Source organism: Pogoniulus pusillus, chromosome 21 (assembly GCF_015220805.1).
Source record: "Pogoniulus pusillus isolate bPogPus1 chromosome 21, bPogPus1.pri, whole genome shotgun sequence".
Lineage (NCBI taxonomy): Eukaryota > Metazoa > Chordata > Aves > Piciformes > Lybiidae > Pogoniulus > Pogoniulus pusillus.
In genome coordinates, this window is record NC_087284.1 from 2546351 (window position 1) to 2570929 (window position 24579).

Here is a 24579-nt window from a genome sequence, read left to right on the forward strand (position 1 = left end):
AGTTTAGTGCACAGCAGCCCAGTAGTGTACAGAGCAGATTCTACATGCAAAGAGTTCACTGCACAGCAGCCCAGTAGTGTACAGAGCAGATTGTACATGCAAAGAGTTTAGTGCACAGCAGCCCAGTAGTGTACAGAGCAGATTCTACATGCAAAGAATTTAGTGCACAGCAGCCCAGTAGTGTACAGAGTAGATTCTACATGCAAAGAGTTCACTGCACAGCAGCCCAGTAGTGTACAGAGCAGATTCTACATGCAAAGAGTTTAGTGCACAGCAGCCCAGTAGTGTACAGAGCAGATTCTACATGCAAAGAGTACACTGCACAGCAGCCCAGTAGTGTACAGGGCAGATTCTACATGCAAAGAGTTTAGTGCACAGCAGTCCAGCAGTGGATAGAGCAGATTCTACATGCAAAGAGTTCACTGCACAGCAGCCCAGTAGTATACAGGGCAGATTCTACATGCAAAGAGTTCACTGCACAGCAGCCCAGTAGTGTACAGAGCAGATTTTACATGCAAAGAGTTTAGTGCACAGCAGCCCAGTAGTGTACAGAGCAGATTCTACATGCAAAGAGTTCACTGCACAGCAGCCCAGTAGTGTACAGGGCAAATTCTACATGCAAAGAGTTCACTGCACAGCAGCCCAGTAGTGTACAGAAGAGATTCTACATGCAAAGAGTGTAGTGCACAGCAGCCCAGTAGTGTACAGAGCAGATTCTACATGCAAAGAGTTTAGTGCACAGCAGCTCAGTAGTGCACAGAGCAGATTCTACATGCAAAGAGTACACTGCACAGCAGCCCAGCAGTCTACAGAAGAGATTCATTCCACAACTTCTCCCCTTCTCACACAGGTCCTTTCTGTCATACTCTGCACTTCTCTGACAGGGGTCAGAAAGAGGGAAGAGTAGAGAGAGAAGGAGAAAACAAAGCATCCTACTAAACTTCTACGCTGTAAAAACACCTCCCAGCCATGCCCCCTCCGTCCCCCAGCCCGTTGTGTCCCTGTTGCACATATCTGTACCTAAATCCAGGATCCAGTATTTGCAGCCACTCGGCTGCCCGTTGCCGCAGCAGGTAGGATTGACTGAGTGAAGCGATCCCAGAGTGTCAAGCTGCTTAATCCTGTTTGGCATGGTGAGGATTCAGCCGTTCTGATATCCACAGCTAACAAACGACCTACTTGCCCACAGCCGGGGACGTGCTAAAGCTTCTTCTGAAGATGCTCACCCAGATAACGCTATGAGCAATGCCATCAGATGGAGGAAGTCACTGTTATCTTAGTCTGGTTTAGCTCCCTGTCCTGCGGTCGGAGCAGCTCCTCTCTTCTAAGGATGCTCTCCTCTGACTCACTGAGCACAGTTCCAGCCTTTAAACTCACATGCGGGAATAGCCAGATGCAGCACTTACACTCTACCGTAATTTCCCTAACGCAGGCTCAAGCTGATCTTACAAAGTACAGCAAAGAGAACCACAGATTCATAGAATCAACCAGGTTGGAAAAGACCTCCAAGCTCAGCCAGCCCAACCTAGCACCCAGTCCTAGCCAGTCAACCAGACCATGGCACTAAGTGCCTCAGCCAGGCTTTGCTTCAGCACCTCCAGGGATGGCAACTCCACCACCTCCCTGGGCAGCCCATTCCAATGCCAATCACTCTCTGCCAACAACTTCCTCCTAACATCCAGCACAGACCTCCCCTGCACTGCTTGAGACTGTGTCCCCTTGTTCTTGACCTCAGCCTTAGGAAAAGATGCAGTCTAGTAACTCTGCAACACTTCAGAGTAACTCATATGCACAGAGCCAACCTTTCACACTATCCCCCCCCCCCCTTTTCTTTGTAGTGCATAGATACTTTAAAATGCTCTAGAGCTGAAGCCATAAACACAGAGAGGCAGACACTTCTGGCCAGCAAAACCATGCAGCACTTGCCCAGGCACTCCCATTTTCCTTGACAAAAACCAACAGACTATGTGCTTAACCTTTGCCTTGAGCCTTCTTTGTGAGAAATAACAACCCCCAAACACTGGAAAATTCACACCTTTTGACAAAACTAAGGTCTTGCCCAGGAACCTTTTAATCTTGAACCTTTGAATCTCTAATGAGAGATTTCAAGTTGATTGAGTTGTCCTCCTATTCACCAAGCTGAAACTGCATGTAGAATCAAAGAATCAGTCAGGGTTGGAAGAGACCACAAGGAGCAGGCAGTGCCAACCCCCCTGCCATGGGCAGGGACACCCTCCCCTAGAGCAAGCTGCACACAGCCTCAGCCAGCCTGGCCTCAAACACCTCCAGCCATGGGGCCTCAACCACCTCCCTGGGCAACCCATTCCAGCCTCTCACCACTCTCATGCTCAACAACTTCCTCCTCACCTCCACTCTGAACCTCCCCACCTCCAGCTTTGCTCCATTCCCCCCAGGAGGGGATCATAATGACCCTTCCACCTTCTCCCACCCCTCTACCTTACCCTGGACCTTGCCTTATGTTTAAGGCAGTCTGGAGGGTCAGGCAGGGGGGTTAGGAAGCAGATGGATTAGTGACACAGACAGCAGGTTAGGTTAGAGAGAGAAGTTTATGCAGCCCCAGACAGAGAGTGACTCTTATCTGTATTTATGTTCTTGTTCTTACCCATCTCAGCAAGCCTATGAGTGCAGCAGCCATCCCCATTGCTGCCTTTTCACAGCCTATCAGCTAATTCTTCTCACCAAAACCTTCTAGCTAGGCTCAGCCTGGCACAGCTCTGAGGAAGAACGAAAGCAAAGCTTTAAAGGAAACCTACCCTAAACTCTGATCAGTTTCTCCTTCACAGCCTCCTGTACAGCAACCATTAATTCTGACTCCTGAACATTCCTGGTCTGACCCAAGACGACTCTCAAACAGCACTGCATTCCTAAGTGCAGGGGGGAGGGGGGAAAACAGCAGAAGGGAAAAAATCCTCTTTCTCCAGGGTTAAAGGATCTTTCTAGTTTGCTACTCAAGGCTTCCACTCAGGCTAGTTTATTCTTTGTGAACATCTGAAAATGATTCCAGCTGAATAACAAAAAAAAAACAACCCTCCAAGCAAACCCCAACCAAACAAAAAACACACCAAAAATTCCCAACCCCTCCAAACAAACAAAAGAAACTAAACAATCCTTCCCCTCCAATCCCCAGCAGTTCCCATGTACGTCCTTTTTGCAGTTAACCTCCCCCACCTTTATATGGCATTTAGAAAGAAGTTATCCATATAGCTTTGAAATACTGAGGTAGGTAGGAAAGCTTCTGACTAAAACACAGCAACATTTCTACATGGGTTGGTTTTCATTTGCTTTATTAAGTGCATGTGTTATAAACCACTAGAAATAAATGCAGGAAGATATTCCAAACACTCTGGGAATCATGGAATCAGTCAGGGTGGAAAGGCAGCACAAGGATCCTCTCCTGTGAGCACAGACTGAAAGAGTTGGGGCTGTGCAGGCTGCAGAAGAGGAGGCTCCCAGGTGACCTTCTTGTGGCCTTCCAGGATCTGAAGGGGACTAGAAAAGAGCTGGGGAGGGACTTTCTAGGCTCTGAGGGAGTGACAGGACTGGGGGAAATGGAGCAAAGCTGGAGGTGAGGAGGTTCAGAGTGGCCATGAGGAGGAAGTTGTTGAGCATGAGAGTGGTGAGAGGCTGGAATGGGTTGCCCAGGGAGGTGGTTGAGGCCCCATGGCTGGAGGTATCACAGTATCCCAGTATCATCAGGGTTGGAAGAGACCTCACAGATCATCAAGTCCAACCCTTTACCACAGAGCTCAAGGCTGAGGCTGTGGGTAGCCTGCTCTAGGCTAGGGTGTCCCTGCCCATGGCAGGGGGGTTGGAACTGGCTGATCCTTGTGGTCTCTTCCAACCCTGACTGATTCTATGAGTCTATGATCTAGTCCCAGTCCCCCTGCCATGGGCAGGGACACCCTACCCTAGATCAGGCTGACCACAGATGACATCTTTTGCAACTTACTATCACAAAATGTTCTTCTGATCCTCTTCACATACTTTTATTTTTAGGTTTTGCTCTGTCCCTTTCTGCTCTCAGAAAACAAATCTGACAATGACAATCAAGGTAGGTGGAAGAGAATGTTCAAATGAACTCCTACATCAAACACATTTCAGAAGGTATACAGCCAAGAAGAAGGGAGCATGGATTTGCAGCTGTTTTCAATTGATACAAATGCTGTAAAAAGCACTTGCTCCACAGCAGCACTGGAGTGGAGAGAGCAGAGAGACTGTAGGCATCAGGCAAGAATCTGATAGCAAACCTTCTCAATGCACATACTGAAGCAACAGCTACAACATTCTCATGGTCCAAGACAGAAATCTCAGACTGGGAACCTCTTCTACCAAGCTGGGGGCAGATGTGGCTGGGTTGGAAGGCAGAAGGGCTCTGCAGCAGGACCTTGACCACCTGGACAGATGGGCAGAGTCCAAGGGGATGGAGGTTCAATAGCTCCAAGTGCAGGGTGCTGCACTTTGGCCACAGCAACCCCATGCAGAGATACAGGCTGGGGTCGGAGTGGCTGGAGAGCAGCCAGACAGAGAGGGATCTGGGGGTGCTGATTGATACCTGCCTGAACATGAGCCAGCAGTGTGCCCAGGTGGCCAAGAGAGCCAGTGGCATCCTGGCCTGCATCAGGAATGGTGTGGTCAGCAGGAGCAGGGAGGTCATTCTGCCCCTGGACTCTGCACTGGTTAGACCACACCTTGGGTGCTGTGTTCAGTTCTGGGCCCCCCAGTTTAGGAGGGACATTGAGATGCTTGAGCGTGTCCAGAGAAGGGCAACGAGGCTGGGGAGAGGCCTTGAGCACAGCCCTACGAGGAGAGGCTGAGGGAGCTGGGATTGGTTAGCCTGGAGAAGAGGAGGCTCAGGGGAGACCTCATTGCTGTCTACAACTACCTGAGGGGAGGTTGTGGCCAGGAGGAGGTTGCTCTCTTCTCTCAGGTGGCCAGCACCAGAACAAGAGGACACAGCCTCAGGCTGTGCCAGGGGAGATTTAGGCTGGAGGTGAGGAGAAAGTTCTTCCCTGAGAGAGTCATTGGACACTGGAATGGGCTGCCCGGGGAGGTGGTGGAGTCGCCGTCCCTGGAGCTGTTCAAGGCAGGACTGGACGTGGCACTTGGTGCCATGGTCTGGCCTTGAGCTCTGTGGTAAAGGGTTGGACTTGATGATCTGTGAGGTCTCTTCCAACCCTGGTGATATTGTGATACCAAAGTATAAACAACAAGGAGATGAATTCCACCTCGTCAATCAAACACTTCTTGTTTGACATGCAGGGGCAATTACTTCACACCACTGCCATGTGAAGATGGATCACAGCTCTCAGTTTCCATCAGACAGTGACTTGTAGCAATCCCCTCAACAAGCAGCCTGTTAATACCTCCTACAGTTTACTTCAGGCTGCACCACAAAGCTCTCTTTGTCCTTCAGCTGCACCAGGTTTTTTGCATTCCAGAGCCTGATCCTCTCTTAGCCCTCCCTGTCTGCTAGACAAATCTTCCTGCAGCTTGTCGCATCAGCAGTGTTTTGTAGGAACTTGTCCTGGGCAATTATGAACCAGTCAGGCAACCTGCAGTCTGCAGGCAGGGTGATGTCTGTGTGATAGACACCTGTGGGCAAACCCATGACTGTGCACAGAGCACAAGCTCATCACAGAAGTGTGTATGGCATGTTTCACAGCAGCACTGAGCTGTCCTCTTTAATCCACTGCCTAAATATTTGGAGGCCTCATCTCGATGGGACAACAAACACTGATCATAGAATCACAGAATCATAGAATCAACCAGGCTGGAAGAGACCTCCAAGATCATCCAGTCCAACCTAGCACTCAACCCTGTCCATCATACTAACAAAGAAAAGAAGCTTACATACTGACCCATGCCATTGGACATGCCATGCTCAGGTGGAGGCCAGTGACAAGTGGAGTCTCCCAGAGATCAGTTCTGGCACCAGTCTTGTTCAACATCTCTGTGGGTGCCATGGACAGAGGCACTGAGTGCAGCCTCAGCAGATTTGCTGCCCACACCAAGCAGTGTGGTGCAGCAGCCAGGCTGGAGGGCAGGGATCCATCCAGAGGGAGCTGGACAGGCTGCAGAGGTGGGCACAAGCCAAGCTCATAAGGTTCAGCAAGACCAAGTGCAAGGTCCTGCATCTGGATGGACATAATCCCAAGGACAAATGCAGGCTGGGCAGTGAGTGGCTGGAGAGCAGTCCTGAGGAGAGGGACCTGGGGGTGCTGCTGGACCAGAAGCTCAACAGGAGCCAGCAGTGAGTACTTGCAGCCCAGAAAGCCAAGCAGAGCCTGGGCTGCAGCAGCAGAAGTGTGGCCAGCAGGTGGAGGGAGGTGATTCTGCCCCTCTGCTCTGCTCTGCTGAGACCCCAGCTGGAGTACTGCATCCAGTTCTGGAGCCCCCATTACAAGAGGGATGTGGAGATGCTGGAGTGTGTCCAGAGAGGGACCACGAGGATGCTCAGAGGCTGCAGCAGCTCTGCTGTGAGCACAGACTGAAAGAGTTGGGGCTGTGCAGGCTGGAGCAGAGGAGGCTCCCAGGTGACCTTCTTGTGGCCTTCCACGATCTGAACTGGGCTACAAGAAAGCTGGGGAGGGACTTTTTAGGCTCTGAGGGAGTGACAGGACTTGGGGGGGAATGGAGCAAAGCTGGAGGTGGGGAGACTGAGACTAGAGGTGAGGAGGAAGTTGTTGAGCCTGAGAGTGGCGAGAGGCTGGAATGGATTTATGAGGGCAACTACAATTAAACTGACTGCATCCTTTATCCTCAAACACATTTGCATGGTATTAGAAACAACAAATTAACCTACATTAAACATGGATAAACAGCATTCCAAAGAAAGCTCTGTAAGATCCCATTACACTTCACATGACAGGGAAAACAAGCAGACCAAGAAAGGGAAGCTAGCAAAATGCATCCATTTCAGTTTTAGACAACCATTTTCTGCTGGCTCAGTGCCTGAACAAGCAAACCTCTTTTTCTCTTAACCTGTAAAGGGTTAACCCTCCTGAGGCAGTGATCTTGACCCTGACCCCAGGTCCTCCTGACTCCTCCCTAGCGGTGGGTCCAACCCTTACTCCAGGTGTGGTGTTTAGCCCTCTCCCACTTACTGTCTAGCCCCCTGCAATGGTTTGGGTGTTCTCTGCCCCTCCACACTATGGAAAATCACCCAGGCTAGACTCAGCTGCTCTGGAAATGGAATGAAGCTTCATATTTACAGCTTAGCACAATATCCAAGCAGGTGTTTACAGTATCTATAGCTATAGACAGACAAAAGCTAATAGAAAAACACAGCAGCCCTCTCAGAAACCTAAGCCCCCAGGAGGGGCTCTCAACCACCTCTCCACTTTCCCCCCACCCCTCTACCTTACCCTAGATCTTGCCTTATGGTTAAAGTAGCTTGGAGGGTCGGCCAGGGGGGTTAGGAAGCAGATGGACTAATCACACATATGGTAGGTTAGGTTAGAGAGAAGTGCAGCCCACAAAGCCCAGAGAGTGACTCTGTTATCTGTATTTATGTTCTTCTTACCCATCTCAGCCAGGCTATGAGTGCAGCAGCCATCACCATTGTTTCCTTTTCACAGCCTGGAATCTAATTCTTCTCACCAAAACATCCTAGCTAGTTCACCACTCTCATGCTCAACAACTTCCTCCTCACCTCCAGCCTGAACCCACCCAGCTTTGCTCCATTTCCCCAGTCCTGCCACTCCCTGATAGCCTGAAAAGTCCTTCCACAGCTTTTTTGTAGGCCCCCTTCAGATCCTGGAAGGCAACAAGAAGGTCACCTGGGAGCCTCCTCCTGAGAGTGGTGAGAGGCTGGAATGGGTTGCCCAGGGAGGTGGTTGAGGCCCCATGGCTGGAGGTGTTTAAGACCAGGCTGGCTGAGGCTGTGGGCAGCCTGCTCTCGGCTAGGGTGTCCCTGCCCATGGCAGGGGGGTTGGAAGTAGGTGATCCCTGTGGTCTCTTCCAACCCTGACTGATTCTGTGATTCTAAAACAGCAAAAATGCACCAATGAATCAAGCTGAGATTGCACTTCAAAGGTGAGCTTCCCACACCACCACCACAATTCTGAAAGGAGCCTAACTTTTGCCTTTTCCTCAGTGTACAATCTGTGCACAGTTTAACTGCTTTTGAGCACAGCTGCATCACCAGCTTCTGGTTCCTTCAGCTCTACACACAAAGATCATCCTGTTCCCAAAAAATAGCTTCAGTGCTTCTCAGTCCCACAGATAACAGTGCCAGCCTGCAAGGAATCCTTACAACAGAGGCTCTTTGGACTCACATTCAGCACACTGCTTCCTGTTCTTTACACCACTGCTGCCAGCTGCCCAAGTGTGCCAGTCTGAGCCTAGCTAGAAGGTTTTGGTGAGAAGAATTAGCTGACAGGCTGTGAAAAGGCAGCAATGGTGATGGCTGCTGCACTCATAGGCTTGCTGAGATGGGTAAGAACAAGAACATAAACACAGATAAGGGAGTTGCTGTCTGTCTCTTGGGGCTGAATGGACTTCTCTCTCTGAGCTGCCTGACTAATCCATCTGCTTCCTAACCCCACTGGGTGACCCTCCAAACTCACCTTGAGCATAAGGCAAAGTCTGGGGTAAGGTAGAGGGGTGGGAAGAAGGTGGCAGGGTGGTTGGGAGCCCCTCCTGGGGACTCTGGTTTCTGGGGGGGCTGCTGTGTTTCTGGATTACTTTTTAACTTGTCTCTTTCTGTAGCTATTGTCAATCTCTCCTTGTATACTGTGCTCAGCTGTAACTACAAAGCTTCATTCAATTTCCAGATCGACTGATTCTAGTCTGGGTGATTTTCTCAAGTGTGAGAGGGCAGGGAACACCCAAACCATCACATCTTTGTCCTTTTTACACTCCCTGTCTGGGGCTGCATAAACTTCTCTCTCTAGCCTAACCTGCCATCTGTGTGACTAATCCATCTGCTTCCTAACCCCCCTGCCTGACCCTCAAAACTACCCTGAACATAAGGCAAGGTCTTGGGTAAGGCAGAGGAGTGGGAGGAAGGTGGCAGGGTGGTTGGGAGCCCCTCCTGGGGACTCTGGTTTCTGGGAGGGCTGCTGTGTCTCTGCATTACTTTTTAACTTGTCTATTTCTGTCTCTAGCTGTAGATATTGTCAGTACCTGCTTGTGTATTGTGCTGAGCTCTAACTACAAAGCTTCATTCCATCTCCAGAGCCACTGAGTGTAGTCTGGGTGATTTTCCAAAGTGTGGGTGTGGGGGTGGGGAACACCCAAACCATCACACAAGAGATACTTTAAACTGCATCAGTCAGAAGCTGTATTTTGCAGTGAATTGTGTGCACATCCTTAACATGTAATTTCGAAGAACTCCTTTCACAATAAGGGGTTAACAAACAAACATCAGCCACTGCCACCAGGGTATGGTGGTTATCTAATTCTCTGCCAAACCTGGGAAAGTATTTTCTGACTGAGAGTGAAGAAATACTTTCAGTGAGGTGATTGGCATTGGAATGGGCTGCCCAGGTTGTGGACTTGCTGCCCCTGGAGGTGTTGAAGACTGGATGGGGCACTTAGTGCCATGGTGTCACAGGCTCACAGGATCTTAGGGGTTGGGAGGGACCTAAGGAGATCATCGAGTCCAACCCCCTGCCAGAGCAGGACAATCCTATCTAACACAGAGCACAGAGGAACACATCCAGACAGGCCTTGAAAGGCTCCACAGAAGGAGACTCCACAACCTCTCTGGGCAGCCTGTGCCAGGGCTCTGGGACCCTTACAGGAAAGAAGTTCCCCCTTGTGTTGAGGCAGAACCTCCTGTGCTGCAGCTTACCCCCATTGCTCCTTGTCCTATCCCAGGGAGCAGTGAGCAGAGCCTGTCCCCCTGCTCCTGGCAGCCCTCAGATACTTATAAACATTTATCAAATCCCCTCTCAGTCTTCTCCAGACTAAGCAGCCCCAGGTCCCTCAGCCTCTCCTCATCAGGCAGTGCCCTCCAGTCCCCTCATCATCCTCCTAGCCCTCCGTTGGACCCTCTCCAGCAGATCCCTGTCCCTCTGAATCTGGGGAGCCCAAAACTGAACACAGTATTCAAGATGGGGTCTCAGCAGGGCAGAGTAGAGGGAGGTGAGACCTCATCTTGAATCTCATCTTGGTCTGGTTGATTGGCCAGGGCTGGGTGCTAGGTTGGCCTGAACGAGCTTGGAGGTCTCTTCCATCCTGGTTGATTCTATGATTAGCAACCTTTCATTCTACATCTTGGGTAAAGCATTTATGAAGAGCAGCTGATACCAAGACTCTGAAGTACTCAGACTTGAATTAAGATTATTGGGAAATGAACCATTTATCCAACTATTGAGTTACCAAGGCCAGGATTTAAACCAGTCCTTCCTGCCTCCAGCTTTGCAGAACATGCCAGAGCTGCTGATCATGCCTACAGTAAGAAGATGGAAAAGCACATGACACTCTAAACTCCCTCTCAATCACTTGGCTATTACGTCCTTGAGTTCTTAATTCTGTGCCACAGCCAAGGAACTGCAACTTGCAGACCATTGCCCAAAATGAAGAGGCCTGTCAAAGAAATGCTGAGATGTTCAGTGCCCCTGTTCTTGTGCTTATCTGGGAAAGCTTTGGGAAAAAATGTGACTCCTCAACACAGACACCACTACAGCATGCCAAATCAGCCTGAAGGATCCCAGACACTGTCAGCAAAGCCACAACAAACCCACTACAGACCGTTCAAACAAAACCTTTAGGATGAGCATAAGGAGTGCTGTAGCACATACATCCACCACTTAGCAAGGGAGGAGAGGCAAGAAATGCCATGCCTCATAGTTATGCTGCAGAAAACACAAACTGTCCCAAGAGAGACTTATTTTATAGAATATAGAATCAACCAGGTTGGAAGAGACCTCCAAGCTCAGCCAGTCCAACCTAGCACCCAGCCCTATCCAGTCAACCAGACCATGGCACTAAGTGCCTCATCCAGGCTTTGCTTCAACACCTCCAGGCACAGCAACTCCACCACCTCTCTGGGCAGCCCATTCCAATGCCAATCACTCTCTCTGACAACAACTTCCTCCTAACATCCAGCCTAGACCTCCCCTGGCACAGCTTGAGACTGTGTCCCCTTGTTCTGTTGCTGCTTGCCTGGCAGAAGAGCCCAACCCCACCTGGCTACAGCCTCCCTTCAGGTAGCTGCAGACAGCCAATCACTCTCCCTGTGAAGAACTTGCTCCTAACATCCAGCCCAGACCTCCCCATGGAAAGGCTGTGAAAAGGAAACAGTGGTGATGTCTGCTGCACTCATAGGCTTGCTGAGATGTATGAGAACAGAACATAAATATAGATAAGGGAGTTTGCTCTCTGGCTTTGGGCTGCACTTCTCTCTCTCTAACCTGATGTCTGTGTAACTAATTCTTCTGCTTCCTACCCGCCCTGGCTGATTCTCCAAACTCACCTTGAATATAAGAGAAAGCCTGCAGTATGGTAAAGGGGTGGGAGGAAGGTGGCAGGGTGGTTGGGAGCCCCTCCTGGGGACTCTGGTTTCTGGCAGGGCTGCTGTGTTTCTGCATTACTTTTTAACTTGTCTGTTTCTGTCTCTAGCTGTAGATATTGTAAATACCTGCCTGGGTATTGTGCTGAGCTCTAAGTATAAAGCTTCATTCTTCCAATTTCCAGCTTGGCTGAGCCTAGTCTGGGTGATTTTCTTAAGTGTGGGGAGTCAGGGAATACCCAAACCATCACAAGTGTCTCTAAGAACACCCTCCAGTCCAAAGAGGTGTCCTTACTCCCAATCTCTGTGTGTCTCAACTTTACCAAATTACTTACTCACTGAAAGAAAAGAGAATTTCTTAGGCTTACTCCCAGGTGATCTCTGGAGCACCAACTCTGAAGATTTATTTAATCCAAATTAAAAATAATGGATATAATGGCTATAAATGGGTATATTTGCCCAGGTGGCCAAGAGAGCCAACGGCATCCTGGCCTGCATCAGGAATAGTGTTGCCACTAGGACAAGGGAGGTTATTCTGCCCCTGTACTCAGCAGTGCTCAGGCCACTCCTTGAGTACTGTGTCCAGTTCTGGGCTCCTCAATTCAAGAGAGATGTTGAGGTGCTGGAAGGTGTCCAGAGAAGGGCAACAAAGCTGGTGAGGGGCCTGGAGCAGAGCCCTGTGAGGGCTGAGGGAGCTGGGGGTGTGCAGCCTGCAGAAGAGGAGGCTCAGGGCAGACCTCATTGCTGTCTGCAGGTACCTGCAGGGAGGCTGTAGCCAGGTGGGGTTGGGCTCTTCTGCCAGGCAAGCAGCAACAGAACAAGGGGACACAGTCTCAAGCTGTGCCAGGGGAGGTCTAGGCTGGATGTTAGGAGGAAGTTGTTGTCAGAGAGAGTGATTGGCATTGGAATGGGCTGCCCAGAGAGGTGGTGGAGTGGCTGTGCCTGGAGGTGTTGAAGCAAAGCCTGGCTGAGGCACTTAGTGCCATGGTCTGGTTGATTGGCCAGGGCTGGGTGCTAGGTTGGACTGGATGAGCTTGGAGATCTCTTCCAACCTTCTTGATTCTGTGATTCTATAAATAACAAAAAAATGTAATTCTCAACAACAAACCAACTTTTTCTGTGGTTTGTTGTACCTGAAAGGGGACAGATAAGGAAAATAAACATCACTCCAGAATGTTTTCTTCAGCTGCTAACACATGAACAAGACAGGCAGGAGATGATTCTAGTTTGTACTCTGTTCTGCCTCAGTATCTGGGTTAGAAAAAGAAACTGCTGTCAGAAACAGACTAATTGCAAGCAAAATCACAGCTCTCTTGGGGAATGTAAAGCCATTGGAATTGCTGGTTTATATCCACCTTCTACCTCCCAAAGATCAGCTGTGCAAATACATCTGTTCTAAAGGAAACACTTTTTCACACACCTATAAATTGTTGTTGGAAAGGAAGTAAGAGAAATCTATTTGGCAGCTGCCTGGGACAAATATTGCATTCAAGGCAGTATTAAAAGTTTCCTCTTTTTCTCAGCTGTAATACTCAACTGGCAACCAGGACAAAAACCTTTAATTATTTCTGTGCAAAAAAACCTCCAGGGACAAGTTCCCAACATGCTAACACCCACAGATAGCAGTGGAAGGACAGATACATCTGACAAGCCATGCTGGGCTGGGTTCTGATGAAAGAATAATGTAGGAATCAAAGATGTGCTTCTGGTGAGACCCAACCTGGAGTAGTGCACGCAGGTCTGGAGCCCCCAGTACAAGAAGGATGTGGAGATGATGGAGAGTGTCCAGAGAAGGACCATGAGGATGCTCAGAGGGCTGCAGCAGCTCTGCTGTGAGCACAGACTGAAAGAGTTGGGGCTGTGCAGGATGGAGCAGAGGAGCTCCCAGGTGACCTTCTTGGGGCCTTTTAGTATCTGAAGGGGACCTCCAAAAAAGCTGGGAAGGGACTTTTTAGGCTGTCAGGGAGTGACAGAACTGGGGGGAATGGAGCAAAGCTGGAGGTGGGGAGATTCAGAGTGGACATGAGGAGGAAGTTGTTGAGCATGAGAGTGGTGAGAGGCTGGAATGGGTTGCCCAGGGAGGTGGTTGAGGCCCCATGGCTGGAGGTGTTTAAGGCCAGGCTGGATGAGGCTGTGGGCAGCCTGCTCTAGGGTAGGGTGTCCCTGGGCATGGCAGGGGGGTTGGAACTGGCTGCTCCTTGTGGTCCCTTCCAACCCTGACTGGTTCTATGATTCTCTTTTTTAGAGCACATAAAAACTTGGTTTAGAGAAGTTTATTTATTGAATATCTCAATGTAGTTCAGAAGTGCAGGACATCAAGGAAGCAATTCACACAGACTTTACTGTTTATTCATGGCTGACCTAGAATTTGGGTGTTTAACCACGTGATACAGTTGGACTATCAGGAGCAGTGTGGCCAGCAGGACAAGGGAGGTTATTCTGCCCCTGTACTCAGCACTGCTCAGGCCACACCTTGAGTGCTGTGTCCAGTTCTGGGCTCCTCAATTCAAGAGAGATGTTGAGGTGCTGGAAGGTGTCTAGAGAAGGGCAACAAAGCTGGTGAGGGGCCTGGAGCACAGCCCTGTGAGGAGAGGCTGAGGGAGCTGGGGGTGTGCAGCCTGCAGAAGAGGAGGCTCAGGGCAGAGCTCATTGCCGTCTACAACTACTGCAGGGAGGCTGTAGCCAGGTGGGGTTGGGCTCTTCTGCCAGGTAACCAGCAACAGAAGAAGGGGACACAGTCTCAAGTTCTGGCAGGGGAGGTCTAGGCTGGATGTTAGGAGGAAGTTGTTGTCAGAGAGAGTGATTGGCATTGGAATGGGCTGCCCAGGGAGGTGGTGGAGTTGCTGTGCCTGGAGGTGTTGAAGCAAAGCCTGGATGAGGCACTTAGTGCTATGGTCTGGTTGACTGGACAGGGCTGGGTGCTAGGACAGGATGAGCTTGGAGGCCTCTTCCAACCTGGTTGATTCTATGACTCTATGACTCTAAAGCCCAAGGCAGAGATTATCACCTAATGGACCACAGTCAGCTGCTGACATTTTATTTAAGTTTACTTACACTCAAACTGCATCTTTCACTTTGAACTCAACTAAAACCACGAGGTGGGGAAAGCCAGGAGAGAAAACTCTTGGTGTGCTTTACACTGCAGCTAGTTTAGTTACCTGGACTGAAGTATGAGACCCTTTGAAGAAACACACAGATAAAAAAAGCACTCCCAGACTAAATTCAAACTATCTTTTGTCACTTATTAGACCAGTAAAGATTTTTGGCACAGTATTTGGGCTTAGAAGGAAATTCATGATTAGGCTTTGCACACACCTGATGAGTGTGATGTTAACCTTAGCTGTTAAAATGCCTGTGCTGCTGTTCAAGTTTGAATCTGCCTGATAAATATGTTGAACTGACACTGCAGCACACTTTTGTTTAATTTAGAGTGTGAAACCCATCTGAATGCTTGGTTTTGTCTCCTGTGGGCTCCTCCAAATGCTATCAGCTGGAAGAGCAGCCTGTCATTTGGGAATATTATGAGGAAGCAATTAATTCACAGAATCATAGAATCAGTCAGAGTTGGAAGGGACCACAAGGAGCAGGCAGTTCCAACCCCCCTGCCATGGACAGGGACACCCTACCCTAGAGCAGGCTGGCCACAGCCTCAGCCAGCCTGGCCTTAAACACCTCCAGCCATGGGGCCTCAACCACCTCCCTGGGCAACCCATTCCAGCCTCTCACCACTCTCATCACCAACAACTTCCTCCTCATGTCCACTGAACCTACCCACCTCCAGCTTTGCTCCATTGCCCCCAGTCCTGTCACTCCCTCACAGCCTAGAAAGTCCCTCCCCAGCTTTTTTGGAGGCCCATTCAGATCCTGGAAGGTCACCTGGGAGCCTCCTCTTCTCCAGCCTGCACAGCCCCAACTCTTTCAGTCTGTGCTCACAGCAGAGCTGCTGCAGCCTCTGAGCATCCTCCTGGCCCTGCTCTGGACACTCTCCAGCATCTCCACATCCCTCTTGTACTGGGGGCTCCAGAGCTGGATGCAGTAATTAATGGAGAAAAAGCATTTTTAGATTAAGATATCACATCCTGTACAGCCTTGATGGAACTTTCTGACTGTGATCACGTCTGGCTGTGTGGCAGAAGCAAATCCACTTCTCCACTGTTCCCTGGGAACTACACTGCCTATCTTTTGCCACGTGTCCCTGAGGCAACAAGGCAAAGCAAGTACCCAACTTACTCATTGTTATGAGTTATATTCCCTGCTGGCCTGGGCTACAACTCATTTCCTGCAGCTGCAAACTCTCAGAGTCTCACAAGCAGTGCTTTGGCTCTGAGCCATGGGTGGGGATCCTTTTTCCCTACACATGGCCCATGCTTTGCTTGTCTGTAGTCTCAAAACAGCACATCCTCCCCTTCAGCAGCCTCATCTTGATTGCAAGAGAACAGTTGTTGCCCAAGTCATCCTTCTTTTCTTCCACTACAAACAGGGAGCCCTTTCTAACTTATTCCAAGTGGATATCATTTCACCTGATCAAATTCTGCTGCTGCTGAATCATAGATTCAGCCAGAGTTGGAAGGGACCACAAGGATCAGCCAGTTCCAATCTCCTTGCCATGGGCAGGGACACCCTACCCTAGAGCAGGCTGCACACAGCCTCATCCAGCCTGGCCTCAAACACCTCCAGCCATGGGGCCTCAACCACCTCCCTGGGCAACCCATTCCAGCCTCTCACCACCCTCATGCTCAACAACTTCCTTCTCACCTCCAGCCTCAATTTCCCCACCTCCAGCTTTGCTCAATTGCCCCCAGTCCTGTCACTCCCTCACAGCCTAAAAAGTCCCTCCCCAGCTTTTTTGGAGGCTCCTTTCAGGTCCTGGAGGGCCACAAGAAGGTCACCTGGGAGCCTCCTCTGCTCCAGACTGCACAGCCCCAACTCTTTCAGTCTGTGCTCACAGCAGAGCTGCTGCAGCCCTCTGAGCATCCTCCTGGCCCTGCTCTGGACACACTCCAGCATCTCCACAGCCCTCTTGTAATGGGGGCTCCAGAACTGGATGCAGTACTCCAGGTGGGGTCTCAGCAGAGCAGAGGGGGAGAATCACCTCCCTCCACCTGCTGGCCACACTTCTGCTGCTGCAGCCCAGGCTCTGCTTGGCTTTCTGGGCTGCAAGTGCACACTGCTGGCTCCTGCTGAGCTTCTGGTCCAGCACTATCTAGAGCATTCTCTTCCTACATAACAGTACCTACCCTTAACATGGGAACACTTCATTTCTCAACAATAACTTTCAAAGCTTTCAATGATCTGTGAGACTTTCTACCTCTATTCTCTTTCTCTTTTCATCTAAATCTACTACTCTGAACAGAAAGTCTCCAGTTGTGCAAGAGTAAGCTGAATTAATGTAACAGAGTCAAGCCTGTTGGATCCCATTCTGTTGCCCTGACAATAAACTATCTCTCTTTTCTGGATAAATACCTATTAGACCACCTGTGCAATTCTCTTTGTTGTCATGGAATAGGAGGTCCCCAGAGCAATTCAAGAGCTCTGACATCTGCAGTACCTGCCCTGCATCACTCCTTCTCACCTTACAGCTGTAGAAAAGGCCTCACTCTACCTCTCTTTAAATTTCTCAGCCTGTGTTTTGGAATGCATTAACCATTCAATCCTTCTCATTCTGGAAGATTCTTTGAGGATATGTATTAAAATAGCAAAAAAACCTCAAACAGACCAACAACAACCAAACCAAAACCAAACAAACCTGCTGAGAAACTGCTCCCTGCCCATGGAACCATCCAGGACAGTGCCACGAGAGGGAAATCAAAAAGGGAAACCAAAACACTGAATTAAAATTCATTATTGTAGTGACACAGGAGATGTCACCATGTTACTAAGGGATATAAGAGGAGGCTCAGGGGTGACCTCGTTGCTGCCTACAACTACCTGAAGGGAGGCTGTAGCCAGGTGGGGGTGGTCTCTTCTGCCAGGCAACCAGCAACAGAAGAAGGGGACACAGACTCAAGCTGTGCTGGGGAAAGTCTAGTCTGGATGTTAGGAGGAAGATGATTGGATGGAATCATAGAATCAACCTGATTGGATGAGACCTCCAAGATCATCCAGTCCAACCTAGCACCCAGCCCTGGCCAGTCAACCAGACCATGGCACTAAGTGCCTCAGCCAGGCTTTGCTTCAACACCTCCAGGGACAGCAACTCCACCACCTCCCTGGGCAGCCCATTCCAATGCCAATCACTCTCTCTGACAACAACTTCCTAACAACATCCAGCCTAGACCTCCCCTGGCACAACTTGAGACTCTGTTCCCTTCTTCTGTTGCTGGTTGCCTGGCAGAAGAGCCCAACCCCACCTGGCTACAGCCTCCTTGCATGGAGCTGCAGACAGCAATGAGCTCTGCCCTGAGCCTCCTCTTCTGCAGGCTGCACACCCCCAGCTCCCTCAGCCTCTCCTCACAGGGCTCTGCTCCAGGCCACTCCCCAGCTTCACTGCTCTTCTCTGGACACCTTCCAGCACCTCAACATCTCTCTTGAATTGAGGAGCCCAGAACTGGACACAGCACTCAAGGTGTGGCCTGAGCAGTGCTGAGCACAGGGGCAGAATAACCTCCCTTGTCCTGCTGGCCACACTGCTCCTGATGCAGGCCAGGATGCCATTGGCTCTCTTGGCCACCTGGGCACACTGCTGCCTCATCTTCAGCTACTCTCTACCAGCACCCCCAAGTCCCTCTCTGCCTGGCTGCTCTCAGCCACTCTGTCCCCAGCCTGCAGTGCTGCTTGGGGTTGTTGTGGCCAAGGCGTAGAACCCTGCACTTGGCCTTGTTCAATCTCATCCCATTGGCCTCTGCCCACCCATCCAGCCTGGCAAGGTCCCTCTGCAGGGCTCTCATACACTCCAGCAGCTCCACAGCTGCTCCTAGCTTGGTGTCATTTGCAAACTTACTGATGCTGGACTCAAGCCCCTGGTCCAGATCATCTATAAAGATATTTAACAGGACTGGGCCCAGGACTGATCCCTGGGGGACAGGGCTGGGTGCTAGGTTGGACTAGAGCTTGGAGGTCTCTTCCAACCTGGTTGATTCAGTGATAGCTTTTCAGATCTGAACAAACCTATGCAGAATCTGTGGATTATAAGAACATACAAAGCAAGCAGCCATTGTACCTCCATGTACACCCAGGCTCTCTGTAGCCAAGTGTTGAAACAAATGGGTAAGTAACATGAATTGGAAGTAAGATGTTACAGAACACACTCTGTGATGCAGTACAAGGAATCTCCATACAAGTCAGACATGTAAATGTAAGTGTCATGGGTAAAGACTTGTTGTCTTTGAATCTCCAAACAAGAGCATCTACAGAAGAGATATGATGGACTGCTACAAACTCTTCAGATTTCAGAGGTACTCATGAAGTTGGCAAAGACAAAACGTGGGATTGAAGCAAGATATTTCAGAAACAACTTAAAGTACATGCCAGCTTTTCTGAGCTTCCAAGTTCAATTTCATTATACTAAATCCTGTCCTCTGTCCCTTACCCTAAGCTCTGTAGCTGTGAAACGTCCTCCAAGCAAAGAAAGAGAACTGCACAGGTAAAAAGGACAAAGATGTGATGGTTTGGGTGTTCCCTGCCCTCTCACACTTGAGAAAATCACCCAGACTAGAATCAGTCAATCTGGAAATTGAATGAATGAAGCTTTATATTTACAGCTGAGCAAAAGATACAAGCAGGTATTGACAATAGCTACAGAGATAGACAAGTTAAAAGGTAATGCAGAAACACAACAGTCCTCCCAGAAACCAGAGTCCCCAGGAGGGGCTCCCAACCACCCTGCCACCTTCTCCCACCCCTCTACCTTACCCCAGACTTTGCCTTATGCTCAAGGTGAGTTTGGAGGGTCACCCAGTGGGGTTAGGAAGCAGATGGATTAGTCAGGCAGCTCAGAGAGAGAAGTCCATTCAGCCCCAAGAGACAGACAGCAACTCTGTGTTTACGTTCTTGTTCTTATCCATCTCAGCAAGCCTATGAGTGCAGCAGCCATCACCATTGCTGCCTTTTCACAGCCTGTCAGCTAATTCTTCTCACCAAAACCTTCTAGCTAGGCTCAGACTGGCACACTTGGGCAGCTGGCAGCAGTGGTGTAAAGAACAGGAAGCAGTGTGCTGAATGTGAGTCCAAAGAGCCTCTGTTGTAAGGATTCCTTGCAGGCTGGCAGTGTTATCTGTGGGACTGAGAAGCACTCACAGGATGTTAAGGATTGGAAGAGACCTAAGGAGATCATCCAGTCCAATCCCCCTGCCAGAGCAGGACAATCCTATCTAACACAGAGCACAGAGGAACACATCCAGACAGGCCTTGAAAGGCTCCAGAGAAGGAGACTCCACAGCCTCTCTGGGCAGCCTGTGCCAGTGCTCTGGGACCCTTACAGAAAGAAGTTCCCCCTTGTGTTGAGGCAGAACCTCCTGTGCTGCAGCTTACACCCATTGCTCCTTGTCCTATCTCAGGCAGCAGTGAGCAGAGCCTGTCCCCTGCTCCTGGCAGCCCTCAGATACTTATAAACATTTATCAAATCCCCTCTCAGCCTTCTTTTCTCCACACTAAGCAGCCCCAGGGCCCTCAGCCTCTCCTCATCAGGCAGTGCCCTCCAGTCCCCTCATCATCCTCATGGCTCTCCGCTGGACCCTCTCCAGCAGATCCCTGTCCCTCTGCAACTGGGGAGCCCAAAACTGAACACAGTATTCAAGATCATCTAATTCTTCTCACCAAAACATCCCAGCTAGGCTCAAAGCAGCAGAGTGCTACAGAATGAAAAGAAAACGCTCATTAGAAAGAAGAGAAAAGCCAAATAAAAGAAGAGGAACATTCTTTGTACCCACGCCCAAAAACACATGTGGGGAATCACTGCAGAGGAAGAATTGTTGCCTCATGTATTACTTGTGAAAAACATCTTCTGAAGCCAGCCTCTTCTTCTGTTGTGGAGCACACCAACTGTTATCCCATCTCTCTACTACTCACTCGTTTGTCTTTTCCCCCCTCAATCATAAAAGGGATTTAAACTGCAGGTCAAGTTGATTAAATGACCCAAATAACTTACAGAATTAGATATAGCAGAGTGAGCAAGATGTCTGGAACCTGCAATCAACCTTTCCCCTACATGACTAGGGCCACAGATTCACAGAATACATAGAATCATACAATCAGTCAGGGTGGGAAGGGAGCACAAGGATCATCTAGTTCCACCCCCCCTGCCATGGCCCTTCTCTGGACACACTCCAGCATCTCCACAGCCCTCTTGTCACAGGGGCTCCAGAACTAGATGCAGAACTCCAGCTGGGGTCTCAGCAGAGCAGAGTATAGGAGGAGAATCACCTCCCTCCACCTGCTGGCCACACTTCTCCTGATGCAGCCCAGGCTCTGCTTGGCTTTCTGGGCTGCAAGTGCACACTGCTGGCTCATGTTGAGCTTCTTGTCCACCAGCACCACCAAGTACCTCTCCTCAGGGCTGCTCTCCAGCCACTCCCTGCCCAGCCTGGATTTGTGCTTGGCATTGCCTCCACCCAGCTGCAGGACCTTGCACTTGCTCTTGTTGAACCCCATGAGGTTGGCTTGTGCCCACCTCTGCAGCCTGGCTGCTGCACCACACAGCTTGGTGTGGGCAGCAAACTTGCTGAGGCTGCACTCAGTGCCTCTGTCCATGTCACCAAGTGGTGAGAGGCTGGAATGGGTTGCCCAAGGAGGTGGTTGAGGCCCCATGGCTGGAGGTGTTTAAGGCCAGGCTGGCTGAGGCTGTGGGCAGCCTGCTCTAGGGTAGGGTGTCCCTGGGCATGGCAGGGGGGTTGGAACTGCCTGCTCCTTGTGGTCCCTTCCAACTCTGGATGATTCTATGATTCTAAGATTCTAAGTCCCTTCTGAGGCAGCACTGAAGACTTCAAATCATGCTCATTCAAAGGCCTTCTCCTTCCATCTCTGTGATTAATACAATTAATGCCTTTTATTCCAAAACAACATGCCAGAGAAAAAGTAATCTGACTTCACAATGCTCTGCTCCATTTCCCCCAAAAACTACAGCACAAGCAGTCAATACAGGCCATGTCCACTACCTTAACTAATAAACAGAACCTCTCCAATATGAACCAGCTCTGTTGCTTCCTCAGGAGTCTGACAGGCTCAATATTCTTCATGTAACATGAGATGTCCAATCTGCCTCTCCTAATAAAACTGTTTGCCCAGAAAAGTGAAGTCTCTCAGTTCCAAAGGAAGCAGGATTTATCAGCTGTCTGAGTGTGGTTAAACCATTTCCTGCTGAGAGTTCTACAACTTCACCCTTCAGTGAAAATCAAAGGAAGAAAAGTTTCAAGGATAGCTAAACTACATTTTCCAATCTTATCACCTGAACAACTGCAATCCTCCTCTACCCAAACTGTTAAGCAACACAAGGAGACGAAAACATGGGTTTAGGAAGGGCAGATCCTGCCTCTCCAACCTGATCTCCTTCTATGATCAGGTGACTGCTTGGTGGATGTGGGGAGGCCTGTGGATGTGGTCTGTCTGGACTTCAGCAAGGCCTTTGACACTGTCCCCCACAGCAAACTGCTGGCTAAGCTGTCAGCCCATGGCTTGGATGGCAACACTCTGTGCTGGGTTAGGAACTGGCTGGAGGGACAAGCCCAGAGAGTGGTGGTGAATGGTGCCACATCCAGCTGGCAGCTGTCACTAGTGGTGTCCCTCAGGGATCAGTGCTGGGCCCCATCTGACCTATCCCCCAGCCCTGTTCAGTCAACTTCATTAAGAGTGGAAAGTTTGTTTCTTGTATTAAGAGCATGCACAAGACAAACTTTCTGTAAATACCTGCTTGTGTGTTGTGCTGAGCTGTAAATATAAAGTTTAATTCTTAATTTCCAGCCACTGAGTCTAGTCTGAGTGATTTCATAAGAGTGGGGGTGTGGGTAACACCCAAACTGTCACAGTGAGCCTGAGCAGCTTACAGAGCCTAGGAGCAGAGCACACCAAAACCTCAAACCCCTCCCCTCATTATCAGGCCTTTCCTGCACCTGCAAGGGCACCTCCTCCATGCCTCTGAAACAGCAGAGTAAGACTGCAGAGCCACACTGGGTAAAGCTGTGCACTGCTGCCCTGAAAGACACAGCTAAGCAAACCACACAAGTGCAAAGATGCAGTTCCTGTGCAGGGCACATGGGTGCACACATTGACCTTCTCTGATGCCATCACTTCTTGCTGCAGAGCTTCCCAGCAGCCATTCACTATGCAAGCTGCATATTTCCTCTATCACCCCTGCCCTGCTCTTTCAGCATGTAACTGGCACAGATTTTTCTCCCACTGCAGCTTGATCAAACACGATAGATAACTCTGCTCACCAAGATGTGATCTGCTTCAATCTCTTCCCCCTTTCCAGCCACGCTTTCACTGAATGCTGAGAACTGCACCCTGCTTATTTTGGAAGGCAGTGTGGTTGGATGCTGCCCAAATCACTGTGTTTCGTTGCACTACAAACTGGGAGCCAAAGCGGCGCAAGAACACCGAAGCTCCCACTTGCACCACCCTCCCCATCACCCACCCCTTGTGCTGCCTGCCAGCCCTCCTTCCCAGCAGCTCTTACCTTTGTGGTTGAAAATGCCTTCCATCTCCATACTGCTGCGAGAGTGAGCGATGCAGAGGGAGCCACAGGGGACCAGGCCTTCCGCAGCCGGGGAGCGATCCGTGGTCCGAACCAGACACCAGTCTGGCTTATCATGGGGCCTCTCCACGACCTCCACTGTCTGCCCACGGCGGATTGTCAGCTCGTTGCTGTTGCAGGCGGTGAAGTCGTGGATGACCACCGTCAGCTCACACCCACCAGACAACTGCGAGGGGAAGACAAGAGGCAGGCAGATGAGCGCTCCTTATCACACCACCCGCTCTGCGCTGCCACCCATCCAGGAGCCCTGGCAAGAGCTGTGCTCTGGATGAGGGTGAGGTGGCAAGCTTCTGGGACTTCTCACGTCAAGGAGAGATCAGCTCAAAAGCAGGCAGTGCTGGAGGTTTAGAATGCACCTCTAACTCTGCTTGTCTCTGCCTAGGTTCAAAGCACACTGGTTGTGACACTGCTGGGCGGAGGATTGAAGCAGTTTTTCTTGCTAGGCTGCTCCTCTATGAGGAAGCTGAAGTTGCTTCAGAATGTGTTTTATGGGCACCAATTGGCAAGAAAAAGCTAGATCTTGTTAAAGAGAGTCACTCCTCACCTTCGGTATCTTGCGTATTCAAGACAAAGAGCTGGGGTGGTTGGAAGCTCTGCACACAAGGAGACTCCACAACCTCTCTGGGCAGCCTGCTCCAGGCTGTCAGCACCCTCACACCAAACGAGCTCCTCCTCATCTCCAGATGCCACCCCCTGGGTTCCAATTTGTGCCCCTTGTGCTGACCCTGGGGACCACTCAGAAGATGCCAGCCCTGGCCTCCTGCCCCCCACAGTCCCTTCAGGTCTTGCTGAGCGCCGCTCAGATGCTTCTCCGAATGAGCCTTATTCCCACCCCACTCACAGTTCAGCTGAGCACCTCACAAACCACCCAGCATACAGCAGACACCAATATAAAAATCAGCATCAAGTTCTTGCCATTAGAGTCCCAAATACTTGACTGTTTGATGGAAAAACCCCACATGGGCTTCCAACATGCACATTTTGGCCAATTCCCCACATAGAAACACACAAATTGAATTACAAGTATGGAAGCTTGGGGTTTTCCTCCCCTCCTCTTCAAAGCTCTTCATTAGAATTACTTTGCCTAAGTTTAAGTTCCCTGCCTTTGATTGTTTCAGCTGCTTTGATGTGAAATGAAAATGATCATCAAAACTTCACTAAGTTCCCAAGATTGCTCAGCACCAGAGCTCCAATTCAACTCATGTAAACAACCCAGGAACTCCTTCTCTTCCATATGGCAACAGTGACCCAGGCCACTCCAGCTCTCGTGTATGAACACTTCTGCAGTCCAGGCTGCTTCGGTGCAACATTCATAGCAGACTGTGGGATCAAGTGCACCCTCAGCAAGTCTGCCCACAGCACCCAGCTGTGTGGTGCAGTCACAGAACCACAGAAGGTCTTAGATTGGCAAAGC

General features: G+C 50.1%; 1 protein-coding gene across 4 annotated transcripts in view; it reads right to left on the reverse strand.

Moving 5' to 3' along the window:
* The window catches only part of TRIO (trio Rho guanine nucleotide exchange factor), a 244562-nt gene that overhangs the window by 93258 nt on the left and 126725 nt on the right, over nucleotides 1–24579 (reverse strand). For all 4 annotated transcript variants that reach the window (XM_064160782.1, XM_064160786.1, XM_064160785.1 and 1 more), the window contains exon 27: nucleotides 23088–23331. In XM_064160782.1, the coding sequence (XP_064016852.1) occupies nucleotides 23088–23331 (244 nt within the window). The remainder of the gene's footprint in view (nucleotides 1–23087; nucleotides 23332–24579) is intronic.